Source organism: Neodiprion virginianus, chromosome 1 (assembly GCF_021901495.1).
Source record: "Neodiprion virginianus isolate iyNeoVirg1 chromosome 1, iyNeoVirg1.1, whole genome shotgun sequence".
NCBI classification, from domain to species: Eukaryota; Metazoa; Arthropoda; class Insecta; order Hymenoptera; family Diprionidae; genus Neodiprion; species Neodiprion virginianus.
This window is the reverse complement of record NC_060877.1, coordinates 881,395-896,856: the sequence shown is the minus strand read 5'-3', so window position 1 is coordinate 896,856 and position 15,462 is coordinate 881,395. Positions and strand designations below refer to the sequence as shown.

At 39.1% G+C, this 15,462-nt stretch overlaps 6 protein-coding genes across 15 annotated transcripts in view; 2 read left to right on the top strand and 4 right to left on the bottom strand.

Annotated features, from left to right (window-relative positions):
• Window positions 1-187: 187 nt before the first annotated feature.
• LOC124301486 (ras-related protein Rab-11A) lies at window positions 188-3,850 on the top strand. 2 transcript variants are annotated; one of them, XM_046756600.1, is made up of 5 exons: window positions 188-540; window positions 1,805-2,000; window positions 2,091-2,365; window positions 2,459-2,615; window positions 2,804-3,850. In XM_046756600.1, exons 1-4 carry the CDS (start codon window positions 501-503, stop codon window positions 2,593-2,595), a joined length of 648 nt encoding a protein of 215 aa, XP_046612556.1. In that variant the 5' UTR covers window positions 188-500; the 3' UTR covers window positions 2,596-2,615; window positions 2,804-3,850. The 2 variants fall into 2 exon arrangements, with proteins under 2 accessions (XP_046612556.1, XP_046612549.1); XM_046756593.1 differs by having other exon boundaries at window positions 189-540; window positions 2,801-3,850.
• Window positions 2,933-6,538, bottom strand: LOC124301458 (vacuolar protein sorting-associated protein 72 homolog). Its single transcript, XM_046756534.1, has 6 exons — window positions 6,052-6,538; window positions 5,723-5,943; window positions 5,439-5,621; window positions 5,113-5,347; window positions 4,759-4,995; window positions 2,933-4,661 (listed from the first exon to the last, which is right to left on the bottom strand). The coding sequence occupies exons 1-6, from the start codon at window positions 6,183-6,185 to the stop codon at window positions 4,430-4,432; spliced, it is 1,242 nt and encodes a 413-aa protein (XP_046612490.1). The 5' UTR covers window positions 6,186-6,538; the 3' UTR covers window positions 2,933-4,429.
• A 113-nt stretch (window positions 6,539-6,651) lies between these two features.
• On the bottom strand, window positions 6,652-9,045 carry LOC124301390 (exocyst complex component 3). The gene has a single exon (XM_046756353.1). It carries the CDS (start codon window positions 8,957-8,959, stop codon window positions 6,689-6,691), a length of 2,271 nt encoding a protein of 756 aa, XP_046612309.1. The 5' UTR covers window positions 8,960-9,045; the 3' UTR covers window positions 6,652-6,688.
• A 132-nt stretch (window positions 9,046-9,177) lies between these two features.
• On the top strand, window positions 9,178-13,554 carry LOC124301450 (DDB1- and CUL4-associated factor 13). The gene is made up of 7 exons (XM_046756523.1): window positions 9,178-9,375; window positions 9,521-9,918; window positions 12,249-12,417; window positions 12,502-12,649; window positions 12,734-13,034; window positions 13,111-13,274; window positions 13,405-13,554. The coding sequence occupies exons 1-7, from the start codon at window positions 9,306-9,308 to the stop codon at window positions 13,490-13,492; spliced, it is 1,338 nt and encodes a 445-aa protein (XP_046612479.1). The 5' UTR covers window positions 9,178-9,305; the 3' UTR covers window positions 13,493-13,554.
• Window positions 9,968-11,631, bottom strand: LOC124301461 (deoxyribose-phosphate aldolase). Its single transcript, XM_046756550.1, has 5 exons — window positions 11,213-11,631; window positions 10,935-11,122; window positions 10,735-10,876; window positions 10,283-10,659; window positions 9,968-10,220 (listed from the first exon to the last, which is right to left on the bottom strand). The coding sequence occupies exons 1-5, from the start codon at window positions 11,469-11,471 to the stop codon at window positions 9,987-9,989; spliced, it is 1,200 nt and encodes a 399-aa protein (XP_046612506.1). The 5' UTR covers window positions 11,472-11,631; the 3' UTR covers window positions 9,968-9,986.
• Window positions 13,555-13,804: 250 nt separating the features above from the next.
• LOC124301395 (tensin-3-like) overlaps window positions 13,805-15,462 on the bottom strand; it is a 135,372-nt gene continuing 133,714 nt past the window's right edge. For all 9 annotated transcript variants that reach the window (XM_046756395.1, XM_046756386.1, XM_046756376.1 and 6 more), the window contains one exon: window positions 13,805-15,410. In XM_046756395.1, the coding sequence (XP_046612351.1) occupies window positions 15,201-15,410 (210 nt within the window). In that variant the 3' untranslated portion in view covers window positions 13,805-15,200. The remainder of the gene's footprint in view (window positions 15,411-15,462) is intronic.

The window sequence follows — 15,462 nt, the reverse complement described above, 5'->3', positions numbered from 1 at the left end:
CTCTGAATTCAGTTGAGACTGCGGAATAATGTCGATGTAAGTGAGTTGTACAAAAGCAAAAAGCATGCAATATATGCGCGATCTGTCATTTTGACGTTGCTCATCATCGTGTCATCGCAATAACGCAGCGCATGCGTGTTACGGAGTTGTTTCGAGGTCCCGCGCAAGCGCGGGATATCGGTTTGGAGGGGCGTAGAAAGGAGGCCATATTGTACAGTTAAATTGAAAGGGAGAAAATAATTAATTGTATTATTTTAGACTGGGAACCGTCCAGTCACAGTAATTTTTCAAGTAAATACCCGTGCAGCCTGTCTAAATAATATACCGATCGGTAATCGGTGGTCATCGATAAATCGCTCCTAAAACGACGAGGCTTTTGTAAAATAAATACAGACAGCGACGTCGGAATATTTCTTGCGTGTCCGTGATCGGAGGTAGAGGAACAAACGTCGTCGTCGTCCGCAACGAAACCAAGGGAGGAGTTCGTTGCTACCGCGGAGATGGGGACTCGAGACGACGAGTACGATTATTTATTCAAAGGTAATTGTACCCGTTTGAATAATCATAAACTCATAATCGCAACTCGATAATCAAGCGACGGAGCCATAACGCGACTATCCTCTGTCGGTTTGCCAACCTCCGACGAACGCGGCTCGGAACTCCATAGGACTCTTCTCATATAGTCATGTTTCACGCGTTGTTGTATTGTTGCTTGATTTAAGTGACATTGGCACATACGTACGTCACTTACGTTCTTTCCGTCACGAGGAAACTAACCGTTATCGCTTTTCCGACCGTGAACAGATTACTGTTTGCAGGAACCGCGTTAACGGAATATGTTTGCCACCTTATGAAATTATTTATAGTTTACGCTATTCAAAACGCGGAGATACTCTGCGATCTTTCGACAATATCATTGATGGCATTTATTTGTTCCATTCGCACGAAATATCGAACGTTCCCGAATTACTTTGATTATATGTACCCGTTTTGCGTACAACGTACAATAAATAATCATGACGTCAGCAAATATCATTTCTTTTTTACTATTCTTTGTAGTCCTCATTTACGTATAACTCGTAATCAAGTAATGTGACTGTGTCACAACATGACTGAGCCTCCCTCTAGTCTGACTAATGCTTGTGCTCGGCTCTATATGAGTTGCTTTGTTAACAATGACCTTTGTCAAACTTTAGAAAATTATTTTTATGATGATTTTTTCACAGAGATGATAATTCAGCTTGAAAAATTTTCTGCAGATTTATTTTCCAATACGCTGGTACTGAGAATTGTTGTGACGGAACAGGTTATTGTGCATCTTTTTATCTTTGTTTTGTCCATGTCCAACAGTAGTACTATCGCTATCACACTTGATTTGTTCGTCTGCTCGTAACATGTTTACAGGCTTGTCCTGCCTCCTGCTATACAACAAGCGCGACCTGACACCGAAATAATTTTAATAAATGAGTAAAGAATTCTCGTCGTCGACAATCGCCTACTTACATATATTCGATGTAGAACCCATTGAATCTGTTACCGCACATGCACATATCAACTTTAATTTGCATATATTACTCTATTCATGGCACCGTTTGATTGCAACTGAAATCAATTCTTCTTAGATTCTAGAGTCTAAGAGCACATCTGTAATTGATCGAGATCTCAAGAACTTGAGGTCAATTAATTTCCTTTCATAAGTCAGTACCGAAGAATTAGAACAATTCTGATAGGTAACAGAATGCCATTCGAGTACACGGGGGAAAATAATCAAGGTAATTCCAGTGACAATTGTGTTTGATTACAGTTGTCCTAATCGGAGACTCAGGAGTAGGAAAGAGTAACTTGCTCTCACGCTTCACACGTAATGAGTTCAACCTGGAGTCAAAATCGACCATAGGTGTTGAGTTTGCTACGCGCAGTATAGAAGTAGACAGCAAGACTATCAAAGCTCAAATATGGGACACTGCTGGACAAGAACGTTACCGAGCTATTACCTCAGCGTGCGTATATGATTATGGAATATTTGACTATTGTTCCTTGTGATTGGTCTGTTTGTAATTAATTTGTATTACATGTTGGATGTACGACAGGTACTACCGCGGAGCAGTTGGAGCATTATTGGTCTATGACATAGCAAAACATTTGACGTATGAAAATGTGGAGAGATGGTTGCGAGAACTTCGGGATCACGCAGATCAGAACATAGTGATTATGCTGGTGGGCAACAAATCCGACTTGAGGCACTTACGAGCAGTTCCTACCGACGAGGCTAAGGCATTTGCGGAGAAGAATGGCCTCTCTTTTATCGAAACATCCGCTCTGGATTCGACCAATGTTGAACTCGCTTTCCAGAATATCTTAACAGGTAACATAACAAGAATTCAGTTTGAATTTAATACGAAATTTTGAAAACTTATAATTGTCTTACGTTTCCTTATACATTCTTTCAACTCTTCAGAAATCTACAGAATCGTTTCTCAGAAACAAATTAGAGATCCTCCCGAAGGTGACACTATCCGGCCGCAAAACGTAGAGCCAATCGACGTTAAACCGACGATGAACGCTGACGGAATGCGCAAGCAGTGTTGCCAGTGACTCGCCTTACTGCTTTCCATGTGAGTGGCGCTGTGAAATTGATTCTATTATGGTCATTCGTTATTTAATTATTCTTTATCTGATTAATTTCCAACCATTACCTGACACAAACTATTCAAAATCTTACATTTTACTAATTTAAGGACGTTTTTCTCCTGTTTCCTCTTACTTTCTGGAGCGTTCTAATATCATTCCAATTTTTCAGAAGCGGTTACATGGTGGGCTGGAGGGAGAGAGTGGTGACTGGTGGTAGGTACAGCGGATGCGTGGTAGGACGCGGACTAAGACTATATTTTCGATCTTGTATAGGTGTAGAAGATCTTTTTTTGGTCTGTTGGTTTAAATGGCAGAAAAAGATTCAATTCTCCCGAAAAAGCGACGTACAAGATAAAGAATTCACCGTGGCCGGCACACCATTCTGCCCTCTATTCAAATTTGTCTTATTTACTACTATACATATACATATATATACACATATATATCTACACTATTATACATATATGTATGTATATATATATATATATTACGTTATGATAATTAAATGTTGTATTACCGCTTCTTTGTAATACATATATAATTATTCTTCTCTACGCATAGTGTGATGATCACGAGTACATATACTATAAACAATTTACAAATAATAACACAATTACAATGATAATTGTGCAGAGCAGACGTCGTAATGAAAATACTAAATATCAATAAAGACGAAACGACGAAGATGGGAATGACTCCATGTTGATCACTACTTGCTCTCGCGCGCACGTAGTAGAATTAAAATAAAATGATACGCGCAAGCACTAAACTGTATGCTTTTCGACTTTATTTTTTACAAACAGCTTCGTGTCCAGAAAATTGTGTGAAATATTAATTTAAGAAATGAAAAAACAAAGGTAAAAAAATAATAAACAATTTCACGTAGACATTTAAATTTAATTTAAGATTGCGACCAGGAAGACATTTTGAGCATGTACAGATAAATGATTGATTGGTTTGATACGCGTGTAGACGCGTTGCAGATTGCGAGAACCATCTTTGTCGTAAAATAGAATGACTTGGAACTGAATGAAATAAATCGAAGCAAAGGCAACAGCGAACAACACGTTGTGGAACTTGAAATGTCTAGGCTTCGCGCACTACACGAGAGATTAACAACTCCTAATTACTATACAAAACATGCTTTAGAAGAAATAAAGGAAAAAAATCTTGAGAAAAAAAAAATTAAAAAATTAAACACACTGTTATGAAAACCTTATGATATGCGTAATTTACTAACCTTATTATTAATTACAATTACATACCTAATTTTTTTTTTCTACACATTTAATTTTATTCATATTGAAATAAAGACGTCTTTTTCGTTGTATCAAATAGAAAACGTCTTAGTGCTGATTGTGGTTTCCTGATTAAATCCATGTAGGTAAATGATAAATTTGCATTTTAGCAATAAAGAATATGAAAACAAAAAAACTTTAACTTATTCTACTAGTTAATGTGAAGTGGCAAAGCTTTATTAAAAAAAAACGAAAAAAAAAAAACAATAAAAACCATTGAAACTCGTTCCGTTTGTTTCAAAAATAGATATTTTTTAATCCAATCCCAATTCTTAAAATCCCTCGAAGGAAGTCATCTACCCAACAGAGTAGCAGCAATTTCCATATTTTCGAAAGGGAAAGTGGTGTAAATTGCTTCGATTTCTTTGATTTTCATTCTCATTTTCGTATGAAAATACTGAAGCAGGCATTTGATAAAATAATTATCCAGTGTCATGTCAAATGATGTGACAAAAGACTGTTCAATGCTACAAGGAATAGCGATTGACCAGAAGGATCAGCTAAGATGTCTGCGACACTGAAGCAGGTTCCAGACGAATCGTATTTCTGTTATTATTGCGACGATTTTTCTGTCGCCATTCAAGCCACCGTACCAATTCAAGGTTTTGAGTAGCATCGTTTGTCTCTGCACGAGACTCCAGCTGTTGATAATACGCCTCTCTTAATATTCTAAACATTTGTATATTTCTGTACGGTAGCTGTGTCACTGGATCCATATACCGCGCAGGAAGTCTAAAATCATTCAGAAAATATAGTGTATTAGTCCTTGATTATTTCAAAATAATCACCTTCAGGAGTAATACATCAATGTCGAAAGGCCGTAACTTACCTTGTAATTGCACAAAGAGATTTTAGAGAGGGGCGAGGAGCAGGTGTACGTTTGAAAGCTTCTGTAAAAAGTCGTTCGTTTTCAAATGTGATGAAAGTTCTTTCGTATTTAGAACCTGTATCTTCATGAATGATTTGACTTTCAGCTTCATTAGGAGCTGAGCTCGATTCTCCCTTCTGTTTAATAGGTGTATCTTTGTTACCGCCGTCAATAGTTTTTTGTTGATCCATTATCTCTCTGAAAAATAATTTTGAAAGTAGTTAGAACTACGGCAGTTATGGACATTTTTGTTTTTTATTGCGGTCTGCATATCGCAAAAGGCTCTACACAAATAATGACCAATTTAAGTCTCACGGTTTTTCAGACAAGGGAGGTGATAATCCAGGTTCTAGAATATCACTGGTTGTATTAGTAGTATTTTTTTCATCGTCAGCTTCGACGTTAATTTTTTCCTCATCTTTGTCAGCTTGTGTTTCAGACAGCATCAAAACAGGCATAGACAAAGATTGGTAACGTATAATAGGGCCAACATTTGTCTTTCGCACTGTCCTCGTGTTTTTCTTCTCGTTCTCTAACTTTTGGTATTTTTCTGTCAAAACATGTTAAAAGTATGAGTTGAATAACCATCCATCGGCACAGACAATCATGTCTTTTTACTTGCCAGCAGTATTATTCATTACCTAATGATTTTAAATTTACTTCCTCCGTGATGAGGGCTTCCTCCAACAGTTCTTCCTGCGTTGGCTTCCAAACGTCGTACTTTACAGTCTTAACTTTTCTTTTCAGATCCTCATTTCTCTCTTTGAGTCGTCTTTGGGTCGCTGCCGACTTTGCAGCAGTAGAACGACGAATCGATTTTCTCTCTTTAAAACGAAACAGGGATAGTAGTTTGGCATGAAGCTACAAATACTGCTGATCGAATGGCTACGATCACGTTTATTGCCATTGATATTTCCTGATGTACCTGAATTGTCAATAGAAGTTCGACGTTGCCTGGGTGTCTTAGGCTTTTTCTCTTTAGGAGTAGAATGTGAGTGTGCTGAGGTAGGTTTGGGCTCTTTGTATGCCTTTGTAACAAGGCGTCGTTTTTTTTTGGGTCCTTCTTGTTCGGGATCGGAAACAGGCTCGTCATTTTCGTCTATACTAAAATCTGAGTCCACTTCATCCTCGCCTTCGTCCTCTTCCCTGAGTATTCAATAACATTACAATGAAGTATTATGCTGTGAGTGAAATACTGATTTTATGGAAATATTAAACAGAATGTTTGTCAATTGAAATTCTCATCTAACTAACATGTAATCGTTATCCTGCTCGACTTCTTCGAACCCTCCGTATGTAGTTTTATAGAAATCATCCTCTTCTTCTTCGTTGAGTAATCTTGCCATTTTATTCCCAGCATTGGAACGTCTCTCTCTCGTCGATGCCATCGTAGAGAAATGTTTTTTGACAGCACGATTGATTCAATAGTTCACTTTCTTATTAATTATTGTTCCTTCGAGGATAAGATCTTTGATTCAGTGATGCCTGTGAGGCTCACGCCACTATTGACGTGGGTTTTTGAGGTTAGATCACACTTTCGTGTTCTCGCCAAAGGCGCGGCTGTGCGCAACTGTCAGACGACTGTTTTTTTTTCAAACTGAAAAACAACGAACCTACTATATTCGAGTGTAATTTTTTTTTTTAGAATAGAATTAAGACGTTTCGAGTTGTGACGTCAGCTACAAATGATAACACGTTTGATTGAAGAAAATTTTGCCGACATTGCTGAATATATACTTATTGGCTGAACATGCAGAGCACAATTTCTGACAGAAATGCCCGTACAGCTAGCTCTGTGGAGTGGGATATAGAAGTGAACCGAAAAAACTTTCCCATTTTTAATAACTAGACAAATTTCTATACAAGACGAAAAATTATTTATTTACAGTACTCAGGGTTTCCAATTTAAGAAACTATCCTGGATGACAATTTGCTTAAATATACTATTAGGCATGGGCTGTGGAGCTGTTCGATTACGTTGAGCTTCGTATATGTACGCTACTTTTTCCCTAGCTGTAGCTCTCGGTATGTCTCCTCGGAGACTCAACAATCGTACGAGATGATCTTCGGTCATGTCAGGGTATTTTTCAACGAGTGAATGTAGATCCAAAGATAAAATTTCAGAATCCTCGCAACGCAGTACTTCGGCCAGTCTTTTTATTACTTCGAAAGGCGAATCAAAGTTGCCCACTTTGGGTGCAATTCTGACGAAAAAATTCTTTATCTTATCAGCCTCTGTCATAATTTTTGATGTGCAAGTGAGACATTCGTCGTACGTCTTTAGCGATATCTTTCGCTGCAGCATAGCTGCTATATATCGTTTAGCTATCAGATTTTGAGCCTCTGTAATGACATATTCAAAATTCTTTACTCTAAGGTGATTATAGTCCTGAAAATAGTCCTCCAAGGTTACGCAGATCGTTTCTACGGGTATCGGCGAGGAGAGCCATTTTGGGGTGAGGAGATCTTGGAAGTGGAGTTCCAAGTCTAGGAACGACTCCTCCAATAAAATGGTCGCCGCTTCATCTCTCAGCTGTTGGTAATTGGCCAGGAGAGCCTCAAACTTGACAGCAGCATCACCGCTGGCATTGGAAACCCAGTAAAGTTGTTTCATTTGCTGAGCGAGTTCAATAAACTGAAGGCAATTGTTTACAATGGTGATCATGTGGTGAGTGAAGTAAGGAACTCTGCTCCGATCCTCGAAATGTTTGCTTTTGAACTCAAGTATGGCCTGACGATACGCCGCACAGTATCTCACAACTTGGTCTATACAAAGGACAAGCGCTCTAGCAGTTAGTTGATTGCTGATCGTTTTCGTTACTTGGAGATTCTGATCCACCATTTGAAATATGATTACCGGTGCTGCCGTGTGGTAATAGGTTTCTTGCGTACTACCTTCTGGCAGTACTCCGCTCCACCAGTCAACCTTTTCAGTTTCCAATGTCTTCTTCATCCATTCTTCATAGTTCTGTTGCATGTTCTTCAAGTATTGATCCTGCAGTTCCTCCAGGACCTCGTTGCTCAGCAAAGGTCCTATATCACTGGTGTCGATGTTTAGCTCCGGGTGTTGCATTAGTTCTACACCTGTATAAGTGTTCATTATCCAGGCAAGCAGAGATACGTATTCGTTACCCTCTAGGCCATTCGCTATTATGTCTTTCAAGTGTTGAGATAGACTGTTATGGTACATCTCTACAAACTTCCTGACTATGTTGTAAGAGGGTGGAAAGCAAGGTCCGCACAGTGTTTTTACCACCCTTAGGTCTTCGAGGATGAGGAGACGCGCCAATTCCAGATACCTTGCCAGCCACATTTTATTGTCTGCTCGTTCATCTACATGAGTTCCCTCGACTCTGTTGGCCACAGATTTCTCCAATACTTCAATTGCCATCTTTTTCCAATTCTTCGGTCTTCCCGGAGGCATGAATCCGCTCTGCTTATGCCTTTGAATTGCAAACTGATCCGCCTTCTCTTCTCGTTCAATTATCCTCAGCGCCGTAACAATGATGGTTGGTTCTTTTCTGACAGTGTTTAAAGTGCGACCAACAACCAATTTAATTTGCTTTTCCATTAACTGCGACAAAGTTTCTACATCTTCAAAGTACGCTTTCAGCATGACTTTATCGGCGGGTGATTGATTGGGCAGCTTGTGCAGTTCGTACAGCAAGTCGTCCCTCGAATTCTCCAAATCCATCAAACTCTGATGGGCGTGTAAAAGTTTTCCTTCGTTTATCCATTGCTTCGTCTTCTCAACGCTTTCTGGAACGGTGAATATGTGTTTCAGGTTTTCTTTAGCGGTGACGTACTGCGAGTGTCGCATGTTCTCATCTTGAACAGCCTGCAGAGTGTTGTTCAGCTCAGGAGCGGAGCCAAATGACTCGCCGATCAGGTCCAGTTCTTGTTTAATCAAGGAGATACTTTCCAGCGACTCTTGAAGCTGATTGAAACCGACTCTCACCCCGTCCAATTGACTTTGCATCGCAGTTTTCAACTTCGTTTCAATCGAAGCTTTTTTCCGACTGATCCTACGCTTGTAATGTTCTACTTTTTCCAGCTGACCAGGACGCTGGAGCATATTTATTATGTGTTTCGTCGCTGTCGCCTTAGCTTCCTCTTCAGATTTTCGAAGGTCCAGCATTTTTTCTCCGCTCTCGTTCGTCATTATTATTTTTAAACCTCAATCACTCTGTTTGTTGATAGTAAGCGTTTGACAGCCGTCAGTTTTTGAGGTTATAACACAGCTGACGCCCCCATCTACAAACCAGAGCCATGTTGCATTTAATTTTCTTGTTCGGCGGAGTTTTTAGCTAATAAAGCGATATCATTAGTGTGTTCCGTTAGATCCGACCAATCCTAGGTTACTCCATTTTCAAACATAGTTCATACAGATTCATACACATGGCACAGTAGCCCTTAGATTTCATAGTGCGTTTTTCTCACATGTTTCGTAATTATCAATCGACTTACATATTGGATAATTTACGACAGAGGGCTGGTCCTGTACCAAAATGAAAGTCAAGGTGCTCTGCAGAAATCCTGATGAATATCTGAGAGAAACCAAACGAGATATTCATAAAGGTATTGCACGTATTTCTACCTAGTTTTTCTAACCTATAAACCGTATTGTGTACACTGGATTTGCAGCGAAACCGACAAAAAAGAAAATTAATCTTTTTTCTTTCATTTTTCATACATATTTACTAAAATACTTGATTTCTTCTAGTTCCCAGAAACTACGATCCATCCCTGCATCCGTTTGAGGCTGCGAGAGAGTATACAAGGGCTTTAAATGCAGTCAAGCTAGAGAGAGTATTCGCCAAGCCATTCATAGGGAGTTTGGATGGCCACAAAGACAGTGTGTCTTGTCTTTCCAAGCACCCTCTAAAGTTATCGATGCTTTTGAGCGGAGCATTTGATGGAGAGATTAAAGTGTGGAATTTATCGCAACGCGTATGCGAGCGCTCGTTTCTGGCTCACGACGGTATAGTTCGGGGCATTGCGTTTTCATCGAATGGGGAAAGCTTTCTGAGTATCGGCGATGACAAAACTATAAAGACCTGGAAGGCAGAAAGTTCAATAACGGGAGAACAGGAGGATCCTATTAACACCATTGTTAGTAAGGTGAGTTCGTATCTGTAAAATCCTCTTAAATTATTAAACAAAATTAACGCAAGTTTTTGAAGATACTTTTATTTGTCTGAATCATCAAAGTTCTCATGCTCGTATAAAGTAGGTACTTCAGCCTCTTTAACTTCATCCAAAGACCTATTAATCTCGCTAGTGATGTCACCTAGCACACTCGAAGCGCCGATTCTGAACAGGCTATTATGGAGCCATACATCGCTCAGTTCTTCCTTGATCAATACCAGCCACTGCAGCGCTTCTCCCCAAGTTTTTATACCTCCAGCTGGTTTAAATCCGACCTGAAAATACGCAAGTGTTACCAAAAGTATTTTGAACGAAATTACTAACTTATTGCCCGTACCTTGTAACCAGTCAAGTTATGGTAGTCCCGAATAGCTCTGCACATGACAATCCCAACAGGTAAGGTAGCATTTACCGTTTCTTTTCCGGTAGAAGTTTTTATAAAATCTGATCCAGCCATCGCTGCGATTATTGATGCTCTATACACATCTTTGAGGTCAAAAAGTTCACCAGTTGCTAAAATAGTCTTCATTTTTGCTTTTCCACAGGCTTGCTTCATTAATTTAATCTCATTGTATAGTTTTTCCCACTGATGAGTTAACGCTAGCGTTCGATTTATGACAATATCTATTTCTGTAGCTCCGTTCGAAACTGCGAGCGAAATTTCATCCATCCGGGTTTGCAACGGATATTGACCGCTTGGGAATCCGGTAGCAACTGTGCACATCATTGGACATTTGTAAACTCATCGTTGTTGTTTTTATGTGAAATTTTGAGTCAGACATTTCTTACCGCTAGCCACGTTGACTTTTCCCGTGGCATTAAGGTTTTTCAATGTTTGCACAACATCGGCGACACGCGCAGGATATACACAAACTGCTGCAGTAGACAGAGAGCCTTCCCATTCAAATGGTAATACGATAGGCTTAACAGCCTGAAAATATTGAAATTGTTAGATCACGTCCATCCAAACAGTCTGCATTTAATGTCACCTTCTTAGTGAGTCTTTCAACACTTGCAAAAGTGTCATCACCACCCAGTGTCGTCAGATCTATGCATGTTACTGCTTTGATCAGCCATGCTACACGGTTGCATTTGGTAATACTAGTCGCCTTTTCAATGATATATCTAACTCTCGTATTTATGGCTGGTACATTTAAATTGATGTGCTTGATCAAGGCTGGAATAGTAAAAAGTTATTAGCTTACTTCAATTTTTACTACTTTGAACAAGTTTCACACCCAGAAAGGAATACAGTTGAATCTCTTACAAGCATCAAATGGTCTGCCAAGGTTCTTTTCTACCATCTTGATGGAGTTGAGTAATTTTAAGATAGAAAAGTAACAGTGCTTGGTAAAGAACTTGGAAAACTGGCTTATCAAAATTAGTGAACTAGAACCACTGTCTTCTACACAGATGCGGGCACTTCTATCAACTCTAATCTTTTTGCCATGGAACGCGGCGTAACCGTGTTGATAACGCTGCAATTTCGGTAGCCGGAGTGTGCAGGGTGTGCAACAAAGAGGCATATATAAAAGCCAGCCTCCCCCTCACCAGCGCCACCTGGCACATTTTTAGGTCACGGCTTTAGCATCGACATAAAGAATGGACTGCGAGAGCGGGCCAAAAACGTGTCCGCCGAATGGAAAGAGACGGACAGCAGTACGGGCCTATTCGTGTTCTTGTTTCAGCTACGCGGTGGGATATTCAATCAATAGCGGTCTTGGAAAGAGACAGCGATTGACACTGCAATGCTTTATCTCGCTTGCTCAGGCAGGGAACGCGCGGTCCATTCTGTATGCCGATGAGTTTTAGAGACTGAGTGCTGAGAATTTTGTAGAAGACCGTGACCTGAACGGACCTGCTATTTATGGAAGGTTATCTGTCAATAGGGGTCTTCACTGGGACCCTCGCGTAGTTGAGGCCACAGTTACTTGTTTTACAGAGGCTGAAAAATTGAGTTATAAAACTTTACTTTTCATAATTAAATAACACTTACTTTAATGAATTTATTTGTCAAGTAGCTCATTTCTCTTCGTAATAGACAATTTTAAGCATGGGTCAATTGTGGAAAACAAATATATTTTGATTATTGCACAGATATACTGTCGCGAAAATTATTTGACAGTTTTGGCACAAATATATTATTTGATTTTACGCTCGCAAAAAAAATACTAGAACATTGGCGCTATCTACACCGAGTTTGACGAGTATGGAGTTTAGGCGGGATATTCAAACGCAAGTTATGGTGTCGATAAATAAAAAGAGCTGCTAAATCAACTTGGTGTTTTACTGTCAACTTGCAGACTGTCCTAACGGGCTTGAGTCATCATCGAAAAGACCCTGTGTTTGCGACCTGTGGCGAGGTATGTCAAATCTGGGAAGAGACCAGAAATGAACCTGTGCGGACTTTGAAGTGGGGTGTGGACAGTTTACACGATGTTAAATTCAATCCTATCCAAACGAACTTGTTAGGTAAATGACGTATGATTGTATCCTATTTTTATACTAAGATCTGGGCATATTTACAGTATAATCTCATTATATTTATTATTGCAGTTGCCTGTGCCAGTGACAGAAGCACAATTTTATATGATACGAGGGAATCTGGTCCACTGCGAAAAGTAGTCATGAAGCTAAGAAACAATAAGATATCGTGGAATCCGATGGAGGCTTTTGTTTTTACCTGCGCCAGTGAGGATTATAAGTAAAACTCATTTTTTACATAAAATTTCGAGGCTATAAATCGGGGCATCCCAGTTTTTACAATTTAATTTTTTTTCTCGCTCAGCCTCTACACGTTTGATACGCGAAAATTGAAGTCTCCTGTGAACGTGCACATGGATCACGTTGGTGCAGTTGTAGATGTAGATTACGCCCCGACGGGCAAGGAATTTGTCTCTGGAGGATACGATAAATCGATCCGAATTTTCGATGTGGCTAAAGGTCATTCGCGAGATGTTTATCACACTAAACGTATGCAAAGGCTTACTTGTGTCGGGTGGTCACTAGACGACAAGTACATTTTGTGCGGTAGTGACGAGATGAACATCAGAATTTGGAAGTCTAGAGCTTCCGAAAAGCTTGGAGTGGTTAGTCTTTTTTCTACGTTTTCCCCTCTAGCGTTACTTGCACTGATTGTTTAATTTTGCACTTTGCGTTCACCAGTTGAAGCCAAGAGAGAAAGCAGCCCTCAATTACAGCGCAGCTTTGAAAGACAAGTTTGCCAGTCACCCGCAAGTTCGGAAAATCGCTCGTAAAAGACACGTACCCAAGCACATATATAACGCTCAGGCTGAGCTTCGTACAGTACGAGAGAAAGTTAAGCGGAAGTAAGTATTTGGCAGTAGTTATTTGTTTTTCAAAAAATGAGATTATAGAGAAAATCGTCAGTTTTTGATATCGCGGATATTATTGCCTCGTTTTGAACGTAAATTAAAGATTTTTGATTTATTTTTCCAGGGAAAGCAACAGACGGGCTCACTCTAAACCGGGCGCAGTGCCATTCGTGTCTGAAAGATCAAGACATGTTGTTCGTGAAGATGAATAAATATGAAAACTATAGTTAATAAAGGTTATTTTCTCTCCAATAAATCTACGAAAATTTATCAATACGAAGCGTTTTCACCCGATCGTTTTGCAGCGATACGAGTTTTACTGTGGAATCGTGTCAAAGGATTTTAAAGTCATCTAGATGGACATGTTTCCTCGTTTCCTGCTTGAAATCTTTTTCCGCATTTTATTCATTTATTTGTAATAAATAATTTTATTGTTCCATCATACAACGAATTTATATAATTATTATTATCCTTACAGTATGACGAACCCCAAGCAATGGTTAACATTGTTCGTTCAGCTCTTATCTCACAGCAGTTTATTTTTGCTTCTTTTTTTTTTTAACGTTTATTTTAGCACTTTTACTGCGTGTGTTTAGTGAAATTTGTATGTACTATTGTATCTATTCTTCTTATAGATGAGTGCACGTGAATTGATAATAAACTGCCGTAGAACTGGATTGAATAACGTTTCAACACGTCAAATTCAATCGCCGGGGTTTTAGGATCGAACGCGAATCCGCCTTGTAAACCCGATTGTTCGAAAGTAGGCATTATATATCTTGATATATATAATAATATATATTATATAGTGGCTCCGTTTTATTTATCTACGCGATTAAAGCGGTATTTACTTTTCGTTTTCATCTTATATTCATATATATAATATATATATGTATATATTTTAAACTTATTTTTAGTGTCTGCCCCCATTTTCTTTCTATACAAGACTAGGTTGCTCTCGCAGCTGCGCGATTAATAATTTTTTTTATCTTCCTTTTTCTCCTTCGTGTGGTGATTTCATATTATCATTGATGATATTATTATTATTATTATTATTATTATTATTATTATTATTATTATTAAATATGAATCTTGGCATTAGTTTAACAATAATTATTCATATTTTATATATACATATAAACACATTTACATCAACTTGACAACATGCTACCAAGGAGGAGTAGGTTGAGGAGGAGGAGGAGGAGGAGGAGCTGGTGTCTGCAGTATAGTTAATAAAGTGGCCTGGTATAAATCGTATAAATTTTCAACTCTCTCTTGAATCTTCTATCGTTTCGGTAAAGGTAGCCGAATTCGTAAGTACCGAAAATTTAACAGGCGAGCTGTATCTTGAGATTATTATAATATCAAATTCGAGATAGAATCGATAGAATCTTTGTTAGGGATGAAAAATATTTCAAGTAGTGATCATTCTTCAGCAAGGATGCGAATACTTTTGTGAATGAACGTTCTTCCACATCATTTGATAACTTGTAACAGCGTTCTGATTCACCTTTACAAAATTCGGTTGATCTGCATAATAAACATCGGGCCTGCAAGTACGGGTATCAAATATTTCGTGAGTCGAGAAATTTTATCGAAGATTCAGTTCGGGTTTCAAACAATCGGCTCAACACAATAGCCAACTTCTACGATTATCCTCAATTTGAATTCAGACTATTTGTGGATATAACAAGAGTCGTTGGCGCGTTAATCAATTAACGAACTCTCACGGCATCACTGGGTTTTTAATTTCCAACGTCTTTTCGTACCACTAATTATTGGTCAGCGAACTCCGAGACCAATTAATTTGCGTCTTGTAAAATTTCGCCTTTACTTTTTGGTAGCAAAGGACGATCCGCACATCTATCACGCATCTGGAATCTGGATCAAGATAATCGTTACAGTCTCGCGCCTCTCAAATTAGACGTTCAAGTCTGCCATCATCTTCCGGAAGTCTGCCAAAGTGTTGTAATCCGGGTCAGAATCAATGTCTGCGAAATCCTTGTTCGAATCGCTCTTGACGAAGCTCGGATTGTATCGGCTAAGGGACAAGGGGCAGGGCAGAAGTTCGGGCATCACCGAATGATGCGTTATCAGTGCCGTTAGCGTCGTGAATTCTTTTGTAAAGCCCTGCGAAAAGGAAACAAGTAATAAAAAACGGTCGTACACACACACACACACA